General features: G+C 49.6%; 1 protein-coding gene across 14 annotated transcripts; it reads right to left on the bottom strand.

Annotated features, from left to right (window-relative positions):
• Positions 1-227: 227 nt before the first annotated feature.
• Positions 228-24321, bottom strand: POR (cytochrome p450 oxidoreductase). 14 transcript variants are annotated; one of them, XM_085522314.1, is made up of 19 exons: positions 22187-22304; positions 21331-21451; positions 21112-21238; positions 19723-19857; positions 15411-15600; positions 8884-8932; positions 7962-8090; positions 7229-7378; positions 6483-6607; positions 5513-5602; positions 5129-5227; positions 4381-4497; positions 4019-4137; positions 3076-3257; positions 2813-2962; positions 2336-2603; positions 1792-1937; positions 1420-1505; positions 228-1234 (listed from the first exon to the last, which is right to left on the bottom strand). In XM_085522314.1, exons 5-19 carry the CDS (start codon positions 15584-15586, stop codon positions 1090-1092), a joined length of 2031 nt encoding a protein of 676 aa, XP_085378440.1. In that variant the 5' UTR covers positions 15587-15600; positions 19723-19857; positions 21112-21238; positions 21331-21451; positions 22187-22304; the 3' UTR covers positions 228-1089. The 14 variants fall into 14 exon arrangements, with proteins under 14 accessions (XP_085378440.1, XP_085378439.1, XP_085378438.1 ...); XM_085522313.1 differs by lacking the exons at positions 21112-21238; positions 21331-21451; positions 22187-22304 and adding exons at positions 23362-23496; positions 24235-24321; XM_085522312.1 differs by lacking the exons at positions 19723-19857; positions 21112-21238; positions 21331-21451; positions 22187-22304 and adding exons at positions 23362-23496; positions 24199-24321.
• Between the last annotated feature and the right edge of the window lie 826 nt (positions 24322-25147).

The raw sequence follows: 25147 nt of genomic DNA, 5'->3' as shown, positions 1-25147 counted from the left end.
TGCTGGCTGATGCTGCAGAACAAACAGCATCGTGTCCTGAAGCCCTCTGCTGCCAAAGGGAACCCCTGAAACAAACAGCATTTCCAGCACAGCTGTGCCCTCTGTGCTGCCTCAGACTGAGCTCACCTCACCCTGCAGTCAATGTGTGCTCCCCCAGCTCCTTGGCTTCTCCTACCTGCCTCCTTCCTCCAGCAGAGCAGGGGGAAGGCAGAAGGGCAAACAGCGAATTACAGAAACAGTGTTTTTATTCCAAGGGTAAGTATATATTTAAATAATTTACAGTCATTGGACAGCCTGAAAAGGTGGTTGGTTTGTTTCTTTTTTCGCTTCCATGATTAAAATCACCAAGATATTGAAACAAAAACAGTATTTTAAAAAATAGTGAGCATACACAGCATGATGGAGGGGATGGAACAGGGGAGCTGCTGGTTGCAGGGCCCAAGGGAGCCAGCAGGACCCTGCAGCTGTGACCCCAGACCAGGTTGTGGGGAGGGGAGAGGAGCTGCCCCCCACCCTGCTGAGTGCTGGAGGGCTGCAGGGGAAGGGGGGGTGCCTGCAGGTCCTGGCTTGGTGCAGGCTCTGCCTTGTCCTCAAGCAGCAGCCTGTGGTCATCCAGTGACAGCACAGGGCATAGAAACCAGCCCTAGAGAGGGCTGAATAGGAAAGGGATGAGAGCAGATCGCTGCCCCACGCTGTGCCCTCACACCAAACCTGCCAGGTTCCTCCACCACCACTTCCATCCCCAGCCTGCAAGGCACAAGGGTGGTTGGTCTGTAGCTCCAGAACGAGGTGCCAGGAAATAAGGCAACACCCCATGTGCAGAAAAGATCCCAGAGCTCCCCCAGGGCCACCCATCCCTCCTGCCCCACATCCCCAGGGCAAACACTGGGGACAAAGCCTCGGCCACCCCCTGTCCCTCCACCTGTCCCCTTCCACCACTCGGGGTGCACAGCCCACCCTGGGGGCAGAGGAGGGATTGGGGTGACAGCGGGGGAGCTGGAGGCTGGGCACGATGCAGTCACTCACAGGAGCGGTGGGTGGGAGGGCACCTCCTGTGTTCTTCTCTCCCTGGCCCCACCATCCTCACTCTTAGCTCCACACATCCAATGAGTATCGGCCCTTAGTCATCAGTTTCTTTATATAGTCCACGGCCTGAGATTGATTCATGTTCCCATACTCAGCCACGATCTCATAGAAAGTGTTCTGCACATCCCGGGCCATGTTGCGGGCATCCCTGGAAAGAAAAGGACCATGAATGAGGTGGTAACACAGAACAAATAAGAGCTTGGCTGTCCCTGAACACATGGATGGGGGCAGCCCATTCCATTTACCTGCCTGCTCACTGTCCCACTGAAAAAGGAGTGAGCAGGCAGGTAAATTACTTTTATCCCAAGGTCCCTTCCTTGCCCCAGGACTTACCCACACACATAGATATGAGCATTTCCATCATTCACCAGCTTCCAGATGTGTTCCTTGTTCTTCTTTATTAAGTGCTGGACATAAACCTGGCAAGAAACAATGGGCTTTGTCACAGGTGGGGGTGAAAAGCCAAGTCCACACCCACAGAACCACCCCAATCCCACACAGCAGCAGAGGAGCTGGGTGCTCCTTTGATTGCCATGGGCCTCCTCAAACAGCAGGGCTGGGCGTCCCCAGACCTCAGAGCCTTATTATCCACCACCCCCATGGCTCCATCGATCCTTGTGGTTCCTTTCCAACTCAGGATACTCCATGATTTTATGGGAGTGATGTTGGGCAATGGGAGCAACCAGGGGAAGGACAAGAGGTTACCTTCTCAGCCTGGTCCCTGGAGAAGGCAACGTTGAGCTGGGTGAGGACGCCCTCCTGCTTGAAGCGGGCCAGCTCCTGGCGGTACAGGTAGTCCTCGTGCTCACGGCGGCAGCCATAGTACAGCACCGTCTCACCCACCTCTTTGCCTGCGGTCACACAGCACCATCAGCCCCTTGTAGCCCCCCAGCCCTGCCCACCCCACCTCCCCCTGTCCTGCTCACCCAGCCCAGGGCTGAGAGATCTCTTGCTTCTGTTTATGAGAAGCTCAAGGCTGATCCCAAGATAGATACATGCTTTAGAAATGAGTCAAAGTGACCTGCCTGTGCTTTTCTGGAGAGGTAACAGAGGTCAAATGGCTTCAATCTACCTGCCCTTTAAGTGCCCTCTGTGGCCAGCAAACAAGGACAGAGCATCCTCGTGCTGGGACAAAGATGTTGCCCTTCATCTCCAGTCGTCACCCAGCAGCACAAGCTGCACCCAATGGAGGCACTGACCAGCTCAGCAGGGCACCCCTCAGTGCCCAGGGGAGTTTCTGGGTGCTCACCCTGCTCCTTCAGCCAGGCCCGCTCCTGTATGAAGCCGATGAAGGGGGCAATGCCAGTGCCCGGTCCGATCATGATGACGGGTGTGCTGGGTTTGAAGGGCAGGCGGAACTGCGACTTGCGGACATACATGGGCACCAGGGAGTTCCTCCCGTTCTCGTTGGGCACTTTGTTCTTCAGCCAGTTGGTGGCCACCCCTTTGTTCAGCCGTCCCGTCTTGGTCTCGTACTCCACCGTCACAGCACAGATGTGGATGGAGTTGGGGTGAACCTGCAGGAAGGGGATGTCAGCACAAGGCAGGAGGAGCCTCCAGCTCCCCAGCTGGCTGCAACATAGGACAGAAAAGATTTCCCTCTACAGAAGTTGGGATAACCCAGAGCAAATCCCCCAAGTCCTGTCCCTGTCAGAGCAGGGGGACTGTGCTATCATGGAGCTGAAGCTGAATGGCTTTCTCAGCATCCTTCGTGCTGTGTGCTCACCTTGGAGGAGGAGGCGATGGAGTAGTAGCGGGCCTGCAGGCGGGGCAGGAGCTCACACAAGTGGTCGATGGGGGGACGCAGTGAGGTCATGTCCTGCAGGATGGCCAGGATGTTCCTCCGGGCCTCCACCACCCAGCTGAGATAGAGAGCCTGCGGGCAAGGACGGCACAGCCGTGACTTCACTACAAAACCACAAACGCTCCCCAGAGCACAATGCCTCCCTTCAGGGCATCCCCAGACCCAGCTCAACCCGCAGCTCACACCTTCCCCTCAGCAGTGGACGATGCCATCTTTCGGAGCTGCTCCTGCTCGCTGCTGTCTGTGGCGTATTGGGCCAGTTCGTAGAGCACGTTGGTGCGGGGCGGGTTGGTGATGTCCAGGTAGTAGGTCAGGGCTGTACGGTAGGAGGTGGGGCAGGGGAAGGGGTGTTTCTTGTTGGATTCCTCTGGAGGAGAAGAGAGGAAAGAAAGAGAGATGTCAGCAACTGCTTGGTGTCATGTTAGATTTCAGCTATGGACGTTTGGGAAAGCGAAGCACCATCAGTCAAGGCTGGAGCCATTCAGTTTAGCAAACTAAAAGCAAGTACAGGGACAGGAATGATTGTGTGAGGCCAGGCAGCCCAAGACACAACACAGGGGTCTGCAGCCTCTAGCAGAGCATTACAGCCAGTTACTCTTTGGAAATGAGAAGTCAGCTCTCAGACTTCTGGGCCAGTAACTCTGATGCCTCAGGTCAGGCATTGCTGTTTCAGAAGTAACACAAGCAGCAGCTGCAGCCTCCCTCCTGCCACAGGCCAGCTCTGCTGGGAACACTGCCCAAGAAAAGCTCTTTGTACCAGCACTGAAAAGTGCTCTCTTCTGGCAGCTCAGCTCCCAAGTCTGTGTAACCTACAGGGACTGAATAACAGTGTTTCAGACTCGAAAGCTCCTATTGAGCTCTGGGGCTGCTGCAGCAGAAGGATGCTCTGGTGGGCTGATGCTTTGTAATTAGGAGCGTGTTGTTACATAATTTGTTGTTGAATGGGCACAGCAAACATGTCACAACTGATCCACTTCAGCTGGCTTGCAGCAAACAGGCACTATGCCACTACTGCAAAATGCATTCAGAGTGGCCATGGGATGTCTCTGCCTGGAGGTGTCTTACAGGACCTGTGGGTGTGATGTAGTGGGAAGGACAGAGGCCTTGCATGAGTGGATCCATACTCACCATCCAAATTGTTTAATGACATGATCGTATCCAGATCTGTGCCCAGAATCTCGCCAAACTGATTCACCAAAGATGCGTCATTGGCCGGATACACAGCCACGTGGTCCCCAGACTCATACCTGGTACATGAACAGGAGGAGAAGAGATGAAATACAGGCACTACTTCTTGTCCATACCGAGCCTGAGATGCTCAGCTGGAGGACAAGCTGCTGGTTAGAAAGATAACACTGAAACTTGAGCTGCTACACAGCACCTGCAGGATCAGGGACCCCAAAGAATCAGCAGTCATGGTAGTGAGGAACCATCATTTTCTTTTCTACAGGGGAGCTTCAAAAATCACAGTAGTTTTTCCCAGAACCTACCTGATTTTGGAATTGGAGATATCCAGCTCCAGGTGCATCAGGTGTCGTTCCCCACCTTCGTTCAGCTTACGGTTCTCTGTAACCACAGCCAGGAAGGGATTCTTGGCATCAAACGGCCTGGGAGGAAAGACAAGGTCCCTCTGGGTTACTCTCCTGCAGGCTCACAGGACTGCTTTCATCTAGATATGTTCTTTCTGTCTCCAGAGCAGGGTCCCACCATTAGAGCACGGAGCCATCCTGGCTCATGTTTCAAAGCACACCATAGCACAAAGCTTAAGCTGCTGCTACCCACAGTTGGCAGAGAAAACAATCATTTTCCTTCCAAGTACAGCCCGGCAACCAACAGCTCCTATCCCATTTAGAACAAGTGATGCAACAGCAGATTAGAGGGAGTGTCACCTCTCAAAATGGTATTTCAGGTTGTAATTCATTTACATAACCTCCCCACAACAATACCGCAAGCAACCATCACACAGTAACCACTCCAGGGGAGGAAAGGCTCTGACTGACCTCAGGACAAATGCTGCACACTTACCAGCCAAACAGTGTACGAGAACACAGCCAACCTCTCAAACATGAATGACTCATTAACTGCGGAACCCTTGAGAGTCCCAGGGGACATCTGAACCCATTTCTCTTGGGCAGATGTCTGCCACGTGGCTGTGTTGCTAAGATGACACTGCCTGCATAGCTTGTGTAGTTAGAAACATCAAGAATGCCATTGGCAAAAGGCAAGTCTGGCACTTACGGCTTCTGGTTCTCGTAGCTCTTGAGACGGCCCATCTCCCCAGTGTACACCTTGTTCATGTTCACATCTGTGTGCACCACCAGCTCGTACTGGCGGATGCTGGAGGAGGAAAGGGGACAGAAGAGAAAGGAAAAAAAGTCAAATTGGTAATTATGAGATCCAATTGGAACCATCACCTGCTTTACTGGGTATGGTGCAGTTTAAACAAATGACACTTCCACCCTTCACCCATCTCAACACATCAGGAAACAGGGTGGTAATGCTCAGTGCCCAAACCAAGGAGAATTGTCAGCTCTGCTGGGAGCACTGCAAATCTGTGTGTGCCTCACAGCCATCATGTGGCCAATCTTTCTGGCACCCAGATGAAAATGCTCCCATACCCACCTGGATTCCTCTCCTGTAGCCTCCACCCCAAAGTGCTCACACACTGCTGGCCAGAACTGCTCTCTCCAGGTGATGAAATCTTCTTCCAGGCTGGATGAGGAGAAAGAGAGTTTCAATATTCCTGCCCAAGAGGAAGCAGAGGGATGTTCCCAGAAGAGCCAACTGAGATGCCTATGGAATTCCGCCTTCACCATGGGAAAAGGCAGGTGCCTTGGACCCAGTAAGTTTTGTTCTCTCTACATGCTCACACATCACCAGAAGAGCATCTTCAGAGCACTGAGTATGAGGAAGGGACCTCCTGCTACACCTCCCTTCACAGCCACAGAAGGCTGGAACTCAGGCTCGGTGTCTTTGCCCATCTCAGCATCCCATTGCCCATTCCTGGCATGAGGTCACCTTCCAGATTCCAATTTTGAAAAGTCTATTTTCCTGAATTCAGAGCCTCCCACACAGGGCAGATCCCTCTAATCAGATCTTGCTGTCCTTGGAGGCAAAACTACAGGTTAATGGGTTAATGTAATTTGTGACATTAAGCTTCTGCCAAGAGGTTGTTCAGGTAAATACAAACAATTTCTCTTGGACTCTGAGTTGGAAAACTGCTGCATTCAACCATAAAATAAACAGCTCACAAGGAGATGAAGCTTGTCTCATCTGCAGGGATGAGAGGGCTTCTCCATGCAGGCACAGATATCAGTGGAGCTGCAGAAGTGCGAAGGCAGAAGAAGCTGTGAAGCCTCATGAAATATACAGTTATGGTCATTTAAAGCTGATGCTGGATTTCAGCAAGGTATACAGGGTATACGTGACTGATTTATATGAGAGAGAACAGACACACTCAGGGACATGGCAACCACCATAACTAGCCCTAAGGAGTTCACTTCTGTCTTAGCAGCAGAGCCAACACATTGCCAGGGACCCTTCTGTGATGCTACAGCCAGTTCAGAGCAACCCTTCAAGCTGAGCTACTCACTTGCCATCATCATCTCCCAGCCCAAGCTCAAAGATGCGCTGGGCTCCAAGCTCCTCCAGTCTCTTGTCCACATATTTCCCCATTGCATTGAAATGCTCATAAGTCTTGTTCCCCAGCCCAAAGACCTGAAAGAGAACACTGATAGTCAAGGAGAAGCAGGGACTGGATTTCCTCCATCAGACAATCTGTCCTCTGTCCTTCCCCTCCTACAAACCACCCAGCAAGTGCTTACAAACTGCTTCTTACAGAGCAGCTTAACATCTCCAGCAGTGCATTTTCCTTTCATTTGCAATTGTGATGCTGCCTAAGGAATTTGGCTGGCGTTCAGGTGAGGTGGCTGTATCTCAGCCAATTATTCAGCGGAGCACAGAAAAAGAGCCACACACTCCTCCAAGCGATTTAATTTGTGAGAGAAGATCTAGCCAAAGGCTGCTCAATTAGCTCCTGAACAACAGCAGCAGCCTGTAACTCATTTACAAACCGTATCTTCAATGTCTGCTGGGCTGTTTGGGCAAACCCTCGTGATTCAGGGAGAGAGCTCTCTGACAGCTACATTTAAAACACGTAGATATATGTTTGCAAACATCCGTGCAGCTTGGAGAGGAAGACAGTAAGGACTGCATCCAGAACAGGCATGGAAGGCATAGACATCATGTTGTGTTTTTACCCAAGCCACGTTCAAGTGCAGTGAAAAGCTTTTGACTTTCCTGCCCAAAAACAGCATAAACTGGAATTAAACCACTTACTGCAAAGCGGAGACCTGACAGGTCAGCATCAGCCTCCTGCAGCCAGTCGTAGAAGTCTTGGGCATTGTCTGTAGGATCACCCTCACCATACGTGGCCATACAGAACACAGCCAAGGACTTGTCAATCTCAGAGAGGCGACTCAGGTCCGACTACAACCAAAGCAAAGAATAAATCCTCAATGATCACACAATGTGATTATTGGGCAAGCCTACACCTACACTGCAGCTACACCCCTGGTGCGCAGAACAGCACTACGCCATGTCAAATAACTGCTTACAAAAGGGATTAGGAAAAGGCCAAACCCACCTGAAATGGTAAGGAAAACAAAGCTAACTATACCACTGGATTGCAAGTCAGAACTTCTATTCCACCAGAAAAGTCACGGGATTTTCCATTCAGGCTTAAGGGATCAGGATTAACGTTCCATGTGAAGAATAATACAGTGTCAATGCCCCTGTGCAAGACTGCAGCAGTACGGTACCAATGCTGACTGCAGAAGGCACATACAGTTTCATACTACCACCAGATGACTCATGAGTCCCAAGCACTCCAGACTACATTCCTTTTTCATCCACATTGCAGCATTCACCCCAAACCCATTGACTGTAAAGGACCAAGAGCACTTCTGCATCTCTGACTATGAGCTGACTTCCTTTCCTCCTCTAAGTGAGACTACTAAAAGGACAACAGTCCCTTGCCCATACCCTAGGGCTGCGTTCATGGCTAAATTACCAAGTCATACTCCTCTGGATCTGCTGCCATGCCACGGAGTCCATAGCGGTGAGCGTCTTTGGAGAGGCGATTGGCAAACTCCTCTGCTGTACCCGTCTGGGAACCATAGAAAACCACTATGTTTCGCCCCTGGAGAGAAGAAGAACAAACTGTTGAATGGCAATTACCCATTTGGCAATGAGCAAACACATCTTGTCAAAATGGAAAAGCCTGGGATCAGGAGACCTGGACTGCAGCTTAAAGACAACTAGGAAACTGCATCTGTACAGGACTTCACAGGCTAAGCTGTTAATACGGTCAGTGTCAGTCTCAGGGAGGTGACTCAGGTCAACCTAAAATGACAGCAAAGAACAAACTTTCAAGGTTTATTCTCAGCCTCAAAGCTACAGATTGACTCAGGAAAGCAGGAAACTCCCTGGACAAGAAAGACTTGCCAAAGCTTTGGGGAAAGCATCCGAGTACAGGAGCTCCTGCTCCACAGCAAGCCATTTACTTTGAAGTAAAATGGAAAATATCTCCAGCCTTTACATTTTCCCCTGCCTCCTCTTGCACCCATTCCAGCAGAGTCCAATCTGCCAGTTCTGCGTACAATTCCCATTCCTGAGTGATCCCGGTTTGGGAATCGACCACAAAGATGAACAACTGCCAGCCAATGACTTCAGTCTCCACCCTTTCCACGCTAACTTTGATCTCCTATTACACTTCTTTTTTCCTTACATCAAATTGTCAATTTCATTTTTTTTCTCTCTAAGAACAAATGTTCAGGCCGAGACTGGTGTTGATCTATTCCTGCCTCTGGACACTGCAGCAGAATGCCTCTGGATGCAAGTCAGTCCCACTACTGACAGCTAACAGCCTCCAGAGGAAAAAGGGGATGACATGAGCTCTGTCACCTTCTCAGCACCCAGATTAAGCAGCTTACCGTCTTCTTCATCTTCTCAATGAAGCTGCTATCTCTTGTTGGAGACGATCTGAAAGACAGAAGAAACCTCCCTTCAGATGGGTACATTCGTTCTTTAAGGTCAGAGATAAACAAATGGAGGAAAAAGCAGCCCCTGGGCTGCATCAGATCTCAGCAGGGCTACCAAAGTGGTGAGATTCCCCATCAACCACTCACATTTGGCATCCCAGGACAGACACAGAGCAGAGAAAAAGCCGGCTGCCAACCTTACCTCCTTCAGGAAAGTGCAGGCAAAGCCCAGGAACTCAGCCCTGGGCAGCAAGAAACTTTCACTTTGAGAACTGAAAAACCGCTGGTTATGGGGACCTCACAGAACTAGGATGCAAAAGTACGCCTTCAGATAAACCTCAGATGCCAAGCAATAGTGTGAGATGGGGAGAACACCCTGCCTCTGCTCCTCTGCGGTGGGCAGGCTTTGGTCCTGAGCCATGCACCAGGGGAGGATTCTCCAAGTATGAAGTAAGACAAGGCTAAAAACCAGCTGTTCTGACCTCAAAACAAACCCTGCAGAGCAGATGGGCACACAGAGCCTCAGTGGTAGATCAGTGTCTGGCAACACAAATGCTTCCCTTTGAGGTCCCACAGTGTTAATTTCCACACTGGGGTTTCTGTCTCCAGCACAGAGGTATTTGCTTTGTTGCAAGGAAGTGGCTTTCTCATGCTTGAAAGTGGGAGAAACCATGGCATTGAGAAACATGCAGGGAGAGAGATTCACAGCACTATGGATACCCTATTATTTAGGAAGCCAAGCGAGCTTAACTATCCTAAAAGCACTCGTGGGCTTCTAATGTCACACCGTGAAAGCAACGTGACCCTGCTGACAAGTGGGCCCTCTGGGAACCCCACAAGCAGACACAGCTCTAGCTACGGTCAGATTAGACACCGGGGTCTCTTCAAGACAGGCAAACAAGTGCCAGGAGCTCACTTGCTGTCTTCCCTGCTGAAGCTCTGGTAGCAGGGAAGAGAGGAACGTGGGACCCGTTCCCATTCCTCTTTCACAATGGAAGAATGCAAGGCTGGGTCTCCTGTGGGAAGAGAGAAGCCTCCAGGCAAAAAACAAATGGTTTTGGCTCCAGCCCATGAGAGAATGTGCAGAGCTCACTAACAGTTTCCTAAACCCTGCAGCCCAGAGGGAGGGATCTGCGTGAACGTGCAGAGACATTTGCAGAGTGCACACACAGTGCAGCAGGGTGGGGGCATCCAATGCAAGCCCCTCTTTCTACCCAAACTTCACAAGGAGCTCCACAACCAGGCCTGGGAGCTCTGAGCAGTTAAATTCCCCAAGTACCATGTATGAAAGATGAAGCAAATCCTCCCCAGAAATGATACTCACAAAGGCTGTGCTCCCAGGAGGGTGCTGCTCTGTGCCCCTATTTGCCCCCTCCATGGCTAACAGCCTCTTTGTGTTTGCATTTGTACCCTGCTGGGAACAGGGGCACTGCAAGCACCTTTCACAGAGCAACCCCAGCCCTGCCCCTGCCAGGATCCAGGCTCCGCAGAGCTGCCCCCAAAGCCCACTTACAGGACTCTCACTTTGTTTTTGGCTCCCATGTGAACCTCTTTCTTTTACTGCCCTCTGGAAATGAGATCCAATTAAAATAGCTGTTGGGTCAACTGCTAACCAGAATGCTTTTAAAGGAAGGAAAAACAAGTTTTGGATTCTTTCAGTAAAGCTCCCTTTTAAAGGAGAAAAGGGCACACATGGAGCTCACCCACTTTCAAAGGAGGCAACTGTGCACTGAAGAGTCTGCGGCTCAGACATAGAAGAAACGAGTCTGGCTTCTGTCAAAAAGAAAAGCCACAGGATTCACTGAAACTGTTTCATCAGGGTGGCTTGAAAATCTGAGCAGTAAAATGCAGAAATCCTGATTTTCATTGTCCAGCCAGGAAAATTCAGGACAGAAAGCACGTCTTCACAGCAGTGACCACTCTTAAGTTTAATGTAGCTCACAATGTGTTTATAATAGTTAGAAAAAGTGACGGGTGGAAGAAAGGAGATTAACTCCTTTGTTGAAACAAGTGTACAGATTGCCCACCCTTGCTGAGAGCCCAGAGCACAAACAAGTCCCAGGGTGCTCTCACTTTGATTCCAGGAGGATAAAGGGAGGCGTGGAGGAAATCACAGGCAGCTCAAAGTTATCTAAGTCTGAATAAAAGGTGTTCAGCTGGAACAGAAAGCTCCCACACCTGCCTACCAAAAACAAATGCACATCCAGAAGCAAGAATGCAGCTTGGTCGCTGCACAGAAACTGCTCTCACTCAAGCACCCACACTGGGGACCTCCTTCACAGCAGCCTGCCTCCAAGCAGAGTCTCTCCCTGCCTTCTCCCCCTGCTCTGAGTCCTTCCCTTTGCCTGCTGGGCCATTCACTTACCTGGACACAGCCGCCTCTTCTCCTGGCACCGAGTACACACATCCCATGGTCAGGGCAGGGAAAAGGCAAACAAAGAGTCCCAGGGCAGCTCTCTCTGTCTGCAAGGGGAGGTGTGGGGGAAGGAGCTAACTTAGCTCTGGAGAAACATGCACACAGGCCTTTCCATTCTGCTCCTTCTGGGCATTGAAGCCAAGCGTCAGCCTTTTGTTAAGAAGAAGAGAGCCGGCACAAAAGGTCCCAGTGAAGGTCATAGCAGAAGTGGTGCAGCTCGCTCAGCTCCTGGTCGCGAGGCTTTGGAAGTTACTGAGTGGATCCGCACAGTCCTGAGACACTGCAACATCTGGCAGCAGTGGCAGAAAGGAATTAGGAGTCAAGAATGAAACCTCCCAGGATTCTCCGCAGCACACGTCCCTCTCCCATCCGCATGGAACAAGACGGGGGGGGGGGGGACAGGATGCAAAGCCCTCCCCCAGCCTTGTTACCCTGGAAACTGTTTATATCACAGCTGCTTTTATATATATTCTTTAAAAGAAAAAAAAAAAGTCAGTGCTGTGACTGAATGAAACGATTCCAGACACTGTGTGAGTAATGTCATGGGTAACTATGGCAGTGCCATTATGGAGGCAGCTCAAAGGAGTTTGTTCTCATCAGGATCCTATTAAATTAAATTACAGATGGTCTCCCCCTAACACACAGGCAGGCAGCTGAGAGCTAATCAGGCTGAGAAGCTGGAGCAATTCCTGTGACAGGAAGCCCTACAAGCACCAGAGAATGAGTCTCTCTAGAGCTGCGGAATAGAGATAAGCCTAGTTCTGCTCCAAACAACGTTAAAGACAAGGAGGGGGAGGAGAAGGGTGAGCTGACACCAAGCATAGCAATCAGTGTCTCACCCATGTCTCCACAGGGTAACAATCTCTGCAATTCCAGAGCAGGAGGGAAGAAATCTGTGATTGAGAAACACACAGAGGTGGCACCTGGGTGGAGGAAAAAATAATGAGGGCACTCCTCAGTAATGTCACCAAGTAAAGTTGCTCTCACCACGGCTGCGTTGAGATCGAGAGCTGCTCTCTCTAATGACATCTGCAGAGCAGGCAGCCAGGAACACTCCAATGGTTTCAATTAAAACTGAAAACAGTCAAAATGCAAAAAATCCTCTGATGGCAGCAGCCTGGGCTGCCCTGTGGGTATTTCACAGAACAAGTAGATGAAGTCTTGCATGCAAAAAGCTCTTATGTGCTGAATCCCTTCTCTGGGGGCTTCAGGCAGAAGAACAGCTCTGCTCCACCGTAAATGGAAGGGAACAGGGAATGCTGTAGCTTAACCCTTAGACATACCAACAGGGTGAGGGCAGGACTGCTCCCAGCACACGTGGGCAGGCAGGGCCACAAAAACCAAGCCCAGATGAGACACCATCCATAAGAGAACACTTTGATTGTGGACATCTTTAACAATCAGCAGCAATTCCAGCAGTGCAATTCCAACTTCTTCCTTGGAGACATAGCTGTATTGACCTTCTTAATAGAGGTACGCTGCTCAGTAGCAACTCCAGGAGGGAAGTGAGGTGTCAGAGCTGAGTTGGGAACTATCTTTGTGCCCTCATGCTTTGGAAGGAAACCCAGCAGCAACCTTGACAGCCACCTGAACTGCTTTTCAAACCTTCAGTTCTCCAGTCTCTCACAGGTGAAGTTGAAGTTAGGAGTTCAAGGAACACAACAGAAAACATCACCGAGTACTGCCAGATAAAGCAGTTCAGGACAGCCTGGCAAGCCAAGGCACAGCTGCAAGGAAAGTGCTGAAGAAAAGCAACATCTCTTAAGGCCAAGGCTCTCCACTGCAGCTGCAAAGGGCTCTGTCTCCACAGCCAGCTTCCCCCATGCTTGCTATACAGCCAACCCAGGGCAATAGCTAACACGATCTTCTGTATTGCTGATCTGCTTGTTCAACAGCAAGGAAACTCCACCCCAGGCTCTAAGATGACAGGGGGAAGGAAATCCAAGGCTGAGCAAGATTATTTTTCCCCTCTTGTTTTCCTCACATTTCCAGGCGTCCCATAAAATGATACTGCAACAGCAGCAGGAAGTCACTGTCTCCGACCAGAGGATAAATGTGCCATGAGCCACAGCCTGGGCTCATGGGTCCAAGCTCCCCTCAGCTTACTACAATGACCACAGTTCTTATCACAACATAACCACGCTCATTACAATCTCCAGAGGATATCCACATGCACAAACAGAAGAAGCTCCCAGGCATGAAAGGGAACTATTTGACTGATCCAACAAAATCAGGGGTCCTAGGCCTGCATTCAGAGGGCTCTGTCTAACAATTAGAGGATTTATGATCTGACCAGAGGGGAAACAAGGAGACCAAATCTGTTCCTTTTCAACTACAAACCAAATTGCAATCCAAACACTGAAAGACAAGCCTTGAGAAGTGGAAGCAGCACAACTCAATAAGGTAAATACAGAAGTATAGAAGAGATACAAGGCCCACAACCACTTACTGTGTTTGACATAGCTTACGTTTACACACAGGTACTAGAAACAGTTACCCCATGCTGAAATGCCTTGGCCTACCACCAAATGTCCTCATCTGGCCAGAATGTGGAGAGTTCCTTCCACATTTGACTGCAAGTCCTGCTCTGTCGCTCAAGTGAATACTTTCAAATGAAGGACCAAGAAGAATTTCATACCAGAGCAGCACCCTTTAAGTGCCTCATGGAGAAAACCACTTCATGAAGGGCATCTCACCACTGCAATTGTGTGCACAAATCTTGAGCCTAGTGCGAACATCCAAACACCGTGATCCACTTCACCACTCTATGGTCACACAACCTGCAGCGTACCCAACATTACAAACACAAAAGATTCACCTTAGACATGAGGTTACCTTCTCTGAAGGCCTACTACTGTAAAACCACAGAGCTGGCTTTCTGTCTGCAGCAAATGCATCCACACAGAGAACAGATCCCAGGTAGGAAAGGTATTGCACAGCTTCAGCTCCTGAGGTCTCTGCTGCACAGTTTTATACCTGTACTTACTGCAAGGCCCCTGCACCAGGAGGAAGTAGAAGGAATAGGATCAAAAGCCCAGAAGAAATCTGATGGGACAGACAAGGAACTAAAAACCTCCACCAATGCAGCTCATTCCTGGCCCTAGAAGACAGGGAGGAACAAGGACCCCTCTCGAAATCCAGTCTCCTGCTGCAGAGACCAAGTATCAAAGCCAAGCAAGAGCTGCCAAGCAGTTCATGTCCAGGAACTACCTTCCAGCTCCCAAGGCCCTGTTTCTTCACTTTATAGCTATGAATAGATAAGATTTCCTAGATGGATTTTCTCTTTCTCCAGACTTATCTATGACATAATTTAACATGCAGAGAATAGCCAAAGCAATCCCTAAGCATTCTGAAGTGCAGCCAAGGGCTTTTAAAGTCTTTTCTTGCCTTGCTTGGCAAGACTAATTACTGATACAGGCCATGGCACAGTGTAAGAGAATTGCAGCCTTGCTCTTCCACAGGGATTTCTGCATGATGAAGCAAACACACAGCTCAAAAGAAACATGTGGGGACAGAAAGGCACTTCAGGACTAAAGATCTGCATCTGGGGACTTCAAAGGTACCTCCTGAGGGAGCTTTTAAGGACCCACTGGCAGCACAAAATCCTCCTACCCTTCTGACAGGAGGAATCCCATGTCATCACTTGGGAAAGTCACCTGTCCTGTGGCAAGGGTCAAAGCAATTTTTTGGATGGCAATGCAAGAGAACCCCTAGCAGGAAGTTTTTTCCTTCTGCCTTCTCCACCAGTTCCTACAGTAGGTTGCAAGCCTTGGTGGCAACTCTGTGAGGTCAGAGCGCAGTGGGAAATGCAGCAACTTGCATCGGTGATGCAATCACCATTGAAGGCTGGTAATGGAAACCCCAACTTAACTTCCTCATACATGCAAATCAGTCCTCCTGCTCCCAGAAATCTGCGATTGTAACCTCCAGGGAGGACCCAGCTGGTGCAAATACTCAAAGAAAACCAAAGAGGAAAGGAAAAGCAAAAGTGTCTTTGTGAACAGAAAATCATATGGAAGAATGAAAGTCACCCTTACCCCACACTGCCTGAGCTGGTACTTACACTGTTTGGATTTTGGGGAGATCAGGGATTTCCTCCTTTTTCTTGCGGAAGAAGAACCAATAAGTAAAAAGCCCAGTGATGAGTGAGATGAGAAACACATCAGTCATGCTGAAGAAAGAGTCTTGTGCAGTGCTTTCAGGAGAGGAGACTGTCGATTCCATACCAGCATCCCCCATGATGGTCAGAGATACTGGAGGGAAAGAAAAATAGATGAACGTCAGCAATTACACACAGCCACAGAAAAACTGAAGAGCATTAAGGATTGTTCATAACATGCTTTTCCACTACACACATAATTCGAGGAACACATTGTAGCCCAACAGATCCCAGACATTTCGAGATGTTCCATTACACTCTGCAAGATTTCTTCCTTCCTTGGTATCTCACTGTCCAGCCAAGCTTATCCCTTCCCACTGCATCCATGTTGATCTATTAGCAGTAATTTCTGCTCAGCCCCAGCCAGCAACACTGGAACAGCCCCATGTTCCCGCAAGGGAGCGAGGGCTGCTAACACCCCAGTAAGGCTCAGCAGGGATGCATGGCCAGCCTTTAGCAGACCTTTACCAACCACAGCCTGCAGGGCATTGCTGGTGGGGGAAGACACCACCCTTCCACACATTCCTCCAGATCTGTCTCTTTCTCCGAGGAGATGCAGAGCTCCTGATTTACTGCAGCACTCACACACTGCAAAGCAGTACTTCTCCAAGTATTCCCACACCACATCATTACAATAGCTAAATGATGAGGACTTCTGACTTGCTATCCTTCCCAGCACAGAGCCTATCCCTTTGTTCCTCTGTCTTCTGCATCAACTCCACTCCCTCCCCTTGTTTACCTTCTGTTTCCTTGAATTATGAGGTCATCAGTGGAAACTGAGCGGAGTTTAAGTGATTTGCCCATGGCCACACTCAAGGTCTGTGGTAGAGCAAGGACATGTAACTAGCCTTTAAGTCCCTGAGTACCCAATGGCCTCCGTCCATTCTGCAGGAGCCACCCATAGCTCCCTCCCTCCCAAACACTGCCAAGCTCTGAACTCTCCTGACCACAGTTCAGACTGAAAGATTACCTGCCCAATGCACAAGGGCACACTCTGTCCAAGCAAACAGATAATTAACTTAACACTTGATTCATAAGGGCAAAGTGACTCTTCTTGTACTTAGGCATCATACCAGCCCAGGAGACCATGGACATTTGAACCTGCACACAAAAAAGTAACTCAGAGCTGCGGGGGTGCCACTAGAGTAAGGACACGTTGAGGCCACATTGAGGCCATGACCTCTGGCAAAGCTGGAACAGAAACAGCAGCTGTGCCTGGGATGAGAAACTGACTTAAGTTTAAACTCCGCTCACGGTTTATTCAAATCTAAGTCCGGGTTTTTAAAGCAGTTCATTCTTTTCTCCCAACAGCACTTATGTAACAGGGTTTGCTCCACTCTCCTGCTCACGTTGTCTTTTGTTGCAAGCCTACTGAGGGAGCACATAGCTCTGGAGATCACAGAGTACAGCACAGACAAGTCACAGCCACCCAGCAGCCATCACAGGTGAGCAGCTGGGCATTTCTGCAGGTCAGAAAGCTCTCAGCTCCACAGGAAGCTTCCTTTAGTGAAGAGCTTGGCAAACAACTACAAAAGGCACTAAAACCACTGCAGAACTCATATTTTCTGCTGGGCTCTCAGCGATGACACTAAGCAGGGAGTAGGAAGAAAAACATCAGCAATGCAATTACAGACAAGCAAAGTGCTCGCTCCTCTCATCAGGTCACCCTGTCCTCCCTGCTTTGTACAGAGGCTTTCCATCTCTGGATCTCAGAGCCGAGCAGGAGCCGGGTGTTATTTCTGTGTAACTGTAGACTAAACTGTTGGGTAAAGCCTCCGCAACCAGAGCTCTGTTGCCAACAACATGCAGCTCATCTCTGATTGGGATTTACTGTAGGAGATGGTCTGAGGGAAGGCACTGGTTTGAGGAAAAGCACTGCTAGTTTATTGCCCCCACTCCTAATGAAACCTAAGAGGAAGCTATTGAAAAAACAAGGCTGGTGGAGACCACACTAAGCTGGCTTGGGGCAGGAGCTGCAGCCCATCCCTTCCAAGCACCAAATCCAACACTTGCAGCAGTGAAGCCCTTGGAAAACATTCTTGCAGCAAGCACAACAGCCACGTAACTGCCTGCCAACCAGCTGCACGTGGAGGGAAGTTTCTAGCCAGACAGCTCCAGCAAGCACGGGGTGGGAAGCATACAGGCTGTGTATGCCCGGCCCCCAGCAATCCCACCCTTTGGCTCAGATAACTCAGCACAGACTTTCATCAACCTCCCAGGGCTTTGCTTTCAACAGCAAGGAAGTGCAGTGCCTTGGAAGGAGGCATCCCCAGGAGGGAAGCTTTCAGGAATGCAGTGCAGACAGGAGGGGGAGGAAGCCAGACTATCTCCTGGCCTTCGCCATGCTGCAGCTCTCCAGCACTTCAAAGGGGAACCCTACAGCTGCAGCACCAGCTGGACCACCCGCTGCTCACCCACAGCCCAAGGGAAGAGCACCAGTTCTAGAAGCTGAGGGCTCTGGCACAGGAACCAGAGTCTGGTCTGGTCTCATCTCATCATTCACAAGCTTCCATGGCAAAAAAAGGTTCTGTACTGAGCTCTGACCCTGGAAGGAAACACCAATGTTCTCTAGTGATAGAACCAAAGACACAAGAAACCCTAATTCTGATGCTGTCCTGGAAATCCCAGATCCTACTAGAATCAAATCAGTTCCTTGCAAGGGAGAACAAAATTTATGACGCAGAAGTAAAAGTTCCCCTTTTATCAGTTTCAAGGGTAGCTATTTTATCCTCAGTGTTTATTTTACCTTCAGTCAAGATAACAATCAAGATAAGGCAGACATCCAACTCCCCCTTCCCCCCCTTGTTTCTTAATATCAGTCATGCCCACATTTCTTGATCCTTGCCTATGTATGCAGCATCTGGTGAAAAGCAATCAGCCTCAGCCACGATATAAGGTACCTACATAGAAAAGTCACAACATTTTGAAAGGCTGCAATCAAGCAGCACTATTTAGCACAGCCTTCCAGCCTCTCAGTGCAGCTTTTAAACCTGGGACTGTGCACGATACAGAAGCTCGCAATCACTGGGGAGCATCTCTGCACATCTCCAAGCTGCCAAAGTGATGCATCTCTTTTTTCGTGTTAAAGGATGTGTTTCTAATTCTAAGTGGTCGGCAGCCCACACAGATTTGTTATTCTCCCTCTATTGTGCACAGCTGATGGCAGTATTAAGTGATGCTACAGATGCATGCAGAAGCAGGCTGCAGCCCTCAGCTCCAAATGGAAGGCAGAACATCAAGTTCATAAAGCAGGCAGCAAGGTCTCCCTTTCCCCAACATACAAGGAAGCTTCTGAGAGTCACAGATTGCTTGTAGTACCACATATTGACCAAAAGCCCTTGGCACCAAAGCTAAGCTGGTGACTTGTGCAGGAAGTTGGCTCTTCACAGAAGTAGCCTTTTATTTGTGATGTTTGTGTTTTCTCAAGCATCCCAGGATGATTTGCTTTCTTGGCCCACTACTGCAGCCTATGAATCCAAGCCCTGAGCTCAACCCTCCTCTGATTTGCACTATCAGAAGCAGGACGTGACACACTGACATCAGCCCCACTGGCCTGAGAGGGGAAGGAGAAGCAGACTGCTGACCAAGCACAGCCCCAGGCTGCTCTCCACCTCAGCTACCCCCCACCCCAAGGCCAGGATCCCACCATCCAGCTGATTAAAGCCTGTAGCACCAACAAGCCCACGAGTTCTGCCTGACACAGCAGAAGGCTCCTCCTGATCCTGTACACTCAATGCAGTGATAAGCATGAGCCCATATCCCATACCCCTGAGCCTACTGAGGCAGCCAGCTGAACTTCTTATAAGGAGTTTTTCACACCAAGCAGAGCAGCAGCAGTGCACCTTGGACTCACAGAGATAAAGCAAACATGGGAGCTGCAGGCAGAAGCTCTATTTCATAGTGTGTGCACTCTAAATCTGCAACGACTTAATCAAAGGAGTCATCAAGCAACAAACGCATGTGGTGTCATTGGACAATAAACAACTAAGGCTCACACTGATGCTCCTGGTGCTGCTTACCATGCAGAGGGAGCTCAGCAGGGACAGGCAGCTCATCCTTCATGGTCCAGGGCATCAGAGAACTGGTCTAAAGCCAAACCATGGCCTGCAGGAGCAAGCTGCAGCCTTGCAGCTGTACAGCCATGCGGCCAACATGACCCAAAGTACTACATCCTTCTCTGCTCACTGGAACATTCCCAACCAGCAAGGACACTTACCAGGCTGCTGTTCTGTTTCTTAACACTGGAAATCTCTCCAAGTCAGCACCACAACAAACTGCAACACACAAAGACCTCCCAGTGCTTTCAGACTGTCTTCCTCCACATCAGGTTCCCGGCAAAAGCCCTGTGCAGCTGTGCCAGGGAAGAGAACAAATGAGCGTGCTGGTGGAAACAGCCTGGCAGAGCACTCCTCTTGCTTCCTGCAGCCACATGACGACCCTTGTGCCACTGACTCAGCACATACTTTGCATTATTACAAAAAGCAGAAATAGAGCTGTCGTGATTACTAGCGCTGGAAGGTCTGAATGGGGGTGAGAGGTTCAGTGTCATCACAAGATATAAGGAAGCCATGAGCCCTTGCACACAGTCAGATGGAGAAGCAGGAAGGAACTTGCTTACAAGCAGGAATTAAGTCATGTGGTAGGGAAAGGACTGTCTGCTTTCACTAAAGATACAAGATAAGCAGGTTACTGAAGTGCCAGGAAGAAATCCCACAGAGTTCAGCTCACAAGAAAAAGAGTGCCAGCAGCAACAAGAACAGAGCAGGTTAGTGGTGGAGATGGTATTGCAGCCCATGCACTGAGTCCTGCTGCAGAGACAACTTCCCTGTGTGCTGGTGTTAGGCCAGTAGACCTTTGAAGCAAACTGCTTCTCTCTTTGCAACAGTCCAGTCAGCCATGTAGGGCTGATTCTCACCACTGCCTGACAAACCAAGGTTCCCTATGCACCAAGGTCAGCACTCCCATGTCACTTCCAAACCTCATCACATCCTGCAACTTGCTATTCCCCACCATCAGCTCAAGGGTGCGAGGCAGCAGCCCTAAGCTAGAGAGGACCTCAAGGAGGGTAAGAAACATGAAACATGTATATAGTTCAAAGCCTATTTTTTTTTCCTCTTTTCTTTGGTGAAACAGAACAAATTACTCTTGCTATGCAAGGTCGCATCCAACCAGGCCTTGACAAACCAGCTCAGACATCATTAGAATTTCTATTTTCGGCATGACTGATGCACATTCTGCATCTGTTTCAATCTGGAGCTTGAAACACTGCATATTTGAACTCTCACTGTTACAGTGGGATTTTTCTGGCCAATAGCTCTTATTCAAGGACAGCAGAGCAGCTGTAAGAGCAAGGAGAACAACATGAGAGGGTTTACTGAAGCAGAAAGCAACTCTGCCCTAGGGGTATGCCAAGGTGTGGCTACGCAATGAGCGCAGGACATTGGAACCAGAGGATTTAAGGCATTATCTAACACAAGAATGAAATCAAACTTGTTGCATTAACAATACAACCTAGTATTACTGAATTTGCACACTTCCCTTCACCAGGAAACAGCTTGTCTCTCAGCCTTTAAACACAAGGCATTTCAGTGGCTCAAACACTCACCTTTGCACAGATTAACATGAGCCAGCAGAATAAAACAAGCATTCAGGATTTCAGGATAAACAGAACTTGAGATGGGCAGGTAAACTGAACCTCTTTGCTCACTAATGCTGCTCCCCAGCTTTCCTTCCTACAAAGGGACAAATTCAGAGCATCATAACACAAAAACTCCTCCACAAAACTGGCCACTTACTGACCCTGACTTTACCTGCAGGCACTTACAGGGAGCGGAGCACCTCAAGGCTGGTAGCTGCAGACTTTGATCTCTTCCACTGAGAAGAGTTTAGATGGCCAAAGTCTCTAACACTTTTCTCATTCAGAAGACTTCCTTTGAAGCTAGCAGCTAGAAGAGAGTCAGAAGATGCAGCTAAAATAGATCCAGCGCAAGCTTAAGAACTGCAAACACCTCTGTTTGGAACAGCATGGTTTTTTTTGGGGGGTTATTTATTTACTTAAAGCAAACCCTGTGGTATTTGTACAGAACCAGAACACTTTGTACTTATAAGGTAGCTTTCCCCAGAGGATGTGGAACTGTTTCAAGTACTTTGTGCCTGTGTTCTGTATTGCTGTAAGGGAAGGAGGTGTTACCACATGATCCTTACATGTGGCCATGTTGCTGTCAGCCATGTGGAAACTCATTGGGAGAGCTTTACTCCAGGCCCCAGAAGCACGCTGTACATCTGGCTGGTTCCTGAGTGTGTGCCGTCAACCTATAAACCTCTCTGTCTCTGTGGGTAAGGCACCCCAAACTGAACACCTATGAAATACAGGCAACCCCTGAGCTCAGTCCCCTGCAGTCACACACAACCGTGTGCAGTCAGGCAGTGCCAGCAAACCCCGGAACATCAGCTCCTTAACCCAAAGCTGACATCCCCATGCCAAAAAGGGACATGAGGCTACAGAACAGCAGACAAGACAGGCAGGGACTAAGCAGGGTCACAGGCTGAATGGTTCAGCTCAAGTTATAAAACACACAACCTTCTGACTCCACACTCCCATTCTAGAATGGTCAACACAAACAGAAGATACTTGACACACAGTTTTTCTTTCCCTTTGTAAGACTAGCTGCTCCTCTTACCTCAAGTATGTACGCACACAGCCCTGTTACACAATCACAGCTTGCACAATCCTCGCAGGCATTTTATCAGCTTGCTCCTCCAAAGTTTCAAGTTAGTTAGAACCAAGAGATGCTAGCAATGACCTTCGAAAGCAAGTCATTAGATACATTCCACAAATAACTATGCAGCAACATCCATTGTACTTGCCAGTGCCACCAAGATTGATCTAAAAACACCCTGGGCAGGTAACTAAGCCTCCACAGAAGACTTGCACATGTATTGCCAGAGCCAGATTTTCCAAGGACAAAAATCCAACCCCAACTTGAACTCTGAACCCATTTCATCTCCTAGTTCATACAGCAAGAATTGAAAGGAAAAATTAATCAGTAATTCTAATTTATTTGCAAAGCAATAACCAGAGGCACAAAAGCGGCCAATAGTTAAGCAGAAATGCTACAATAGACTGCCACTGTAGATCACATTCAGCTACCCTTTGGACTTGTGGCCTTAGAGAAGCCAGAGATAGGAGCACTCCTATTCCGCTCTGTGTGGACTCTTTAAATGACAAGTAGCACATAATTGACTTGAACTGCAGAAAGAGATAACAAACAGCTTGTAATTGGAGAGAAGCAGCAAGAGATTACGAGCAGCCTGTAATTATTTGTCCTGTTATATGAAATTTCAATCACCACAAAAAACAATCTTGGCAGGCGTGCACCAGCGTCTACAGAGCTCATGACTCACTCAACAATACCACGTATATAGCACACTTGGATCAAATGATCACATTGGGAAAGAAACTTATGTAAGTTCTAAGAACTGTGTTTTTAGAGGTAGGAAAGCTCATGTCAGGCAACAGAACAAAGTTCAGTGTCAGCAGAGGTAACTGCCAAATTGTTTTCCTTTATGTGAGAGAAAAGAGATGGGAAGGAGATGGTCAGAGCACAGATTTGAGCAGGGAAATCTCTTGCCCAGCCCTTCAGGATGGAGCAAACTTCCTCTCTGCTGTGTCTCAACAGCCAAAGATGAGAGTAAAGATCAAAAGGGATTTCAGTCTGTGTGTGGCTCCACGTGTTGCTTTTATTGCAGATTAACTGCGTAAAGAAACCATCACTCCTCAGCTCCTGCTGCCAGCCATTCAAACCCCAGTGCAGCCACAGATACTCCACCTATGACACCCGAAATAACAGGTTACCTCGCACCTGCTGTTCTGCAAGCAAGCACTGATGAGGCCCACGAGCTCCAACCCGAAGGGCAGCGAGCAGCAGGGAGGTGGTAAGATGCTAAGATGAGTTTTGGCCAGACAGCCCCGTCGAGCTTCTCCAACTGCCTGGAAGAAAGAAAAACAAAAGTTACAGAAACCACCACCTTGCTCAACTCAAAGCAGGCACCACCCCAGCAATTATTGATTGAAAAGGAGGCAACTGCAAAGCGATGACAAAACAAGAGATTTTCCTGTCACTTAGGGCAGGACTCTAATTAACAGCGTTAAGCCAGATGTGTGACACTGGCTCCTCCTTTCTGCCCACTCTTCCAATGTAAAATCTGCTTGCTCTTCCAATGTAAAAGCCTTGGGGAGTCAGTGAAAGCGTTCAGTTGTCACCTTTTCCTCCTGCTGTGCTGGTTTCCTCCCTGCCTTCCCACTATCATGGGAAAGTGCTTTGGAAATAGCTCTTTCTGCACTTTCACATACAACACAAAGGACTCCTCCAGCACAGCACAGCCCCAAACCTGGGGGGGGGCTCTACCTGTGATTCAGAGCAATCAATACAACATAAGATGCATTGAGATAACACTAGGTCCTCCAGGAGCAGCCCATCAAACAGCAGTTTCCACACTTACAGCAGACTCGTACACAAGGAGCTTACAGATACAGAAGGGCAGCCCCTCACACAGCAGCGGAGCAACATGGGCCCCCTCAGCGCAGCCCCCCATGGCAGGGCCTCACTCCCCCCAGCCCCCCCCAACATGGCCCCGCTCACCTCAGCCCCCCCATCACCGCCCCCCGCTCCGCTCCCCTCACCCCTCACACCCCGCTCTCCATCCCCACACCCGGCCTTCCCCTCACCCTCACCCGCCCCGTCCCCGTGAGCTCCGACGCTGGCTGTGCCCGCAGCCCGGCGCGGCCGGCACGTAGAGCGGCGCGCACCACTCTGCGCCCAGCGCGGGGGGAGCAGTGAGCCGCCCCCGCCTCCCGCCAATGGGCGGCGAGCGCGCGTAGAGCGTCCACGCCCATCGCCCCCCCCCCCATGTCCAGAGGTTGGTACGGTCCCAGCGCGCCTTAAAGGGACAGAGCAGCGGTACGAAGGGCACGGGGTGGTGCGAGGTCGGAAGGATGAGGGTGAATAGGGACAGACATAGAGACAGATGGACGTGTAGGGATACGGCCATATAGCCACGGATATAGGGACACTGACATGCATGGCTATAGATTCAGATAGACATACCCAAGGATGAGCACACAGTGATATATGCAGGCATATAAACAGGCAGATAGACATACAGTTGCATGGGCAGATGTATAGGCAGAGATGCAGACATACACAGGCATATAGATAGACACATAAATGCACAGACAGATGGATATGGGTGCACAGATTTAACACGCAGTGTAACCACAATTCATGCTATCTGGGTGTCGTTCAGCTCTTTGCCATGGCAGCATTGCACAAGAAACATTGTCCCTGGTAGGGGAGATTTCACAACCTGACCCCCTGCAGCACCCACTGCTGCTCTGCTCCTGCTGTAAAGCTGCACCACAAACACTGCTGGGCTGAGGGCGAGGATGCACGAGAGGCACAGAGGGGTCATGGGGGGGATTTTGCTCCAGCAAAGCACAAAGAGCCCCCACTGGAGTGTGACAACAGTGATCATGGTGGTGCCTTTCACACCCTATAGCAGCCATGAATTAGCAATAGGTTAGCGCATGGTGTTCAGCCTCTCTCCTTTGCAAAGCCCAGCTGGCGCTGCCCAGCTCCTCC

This window comes from Coturnix japonica, chromosome 22, assembly GCF_054131305.1.
Source record: "Coturnix japonica strain WE chromosome 22, WE-NBRP24, whole genome shotgun sequence".
NCBI lineage: Eukaryota > Metazoa > Chordata > Aves > Galliformes > Phasianidae > Coturnix > Coturnix japonica.
Note: the sequence above shows the minus strand (reverse complement) of the source record. Positions and strands in the feature narration are given on the sequence as shown.

Excerpts from the sequence above, each read along its gene's own strand:
- POR (XM_085522312.1), bottom strand. The coding sequence starts at position 15,586 with ATGGGGGATGCTGGTATGGAATCGACAGTCTCCTCTCCTGAAAGCACT. Across the intron at positions 5,228-5,512 it reads GCTACAGGAGAGGAATCCAG|CATCCGCCAGTACGAGCTGG; the intron begins GTGGGTATGGGA and ends TTCCTCCTCCAG. Across the intron at positions 1,938-2,335 it reads GGCCTGGCTGAAGGAGCAGG|GCAAAGAGGTGGGTGAGACG; the intron begins GTGAGCACCCAG and ends GTGTGACCGCAG.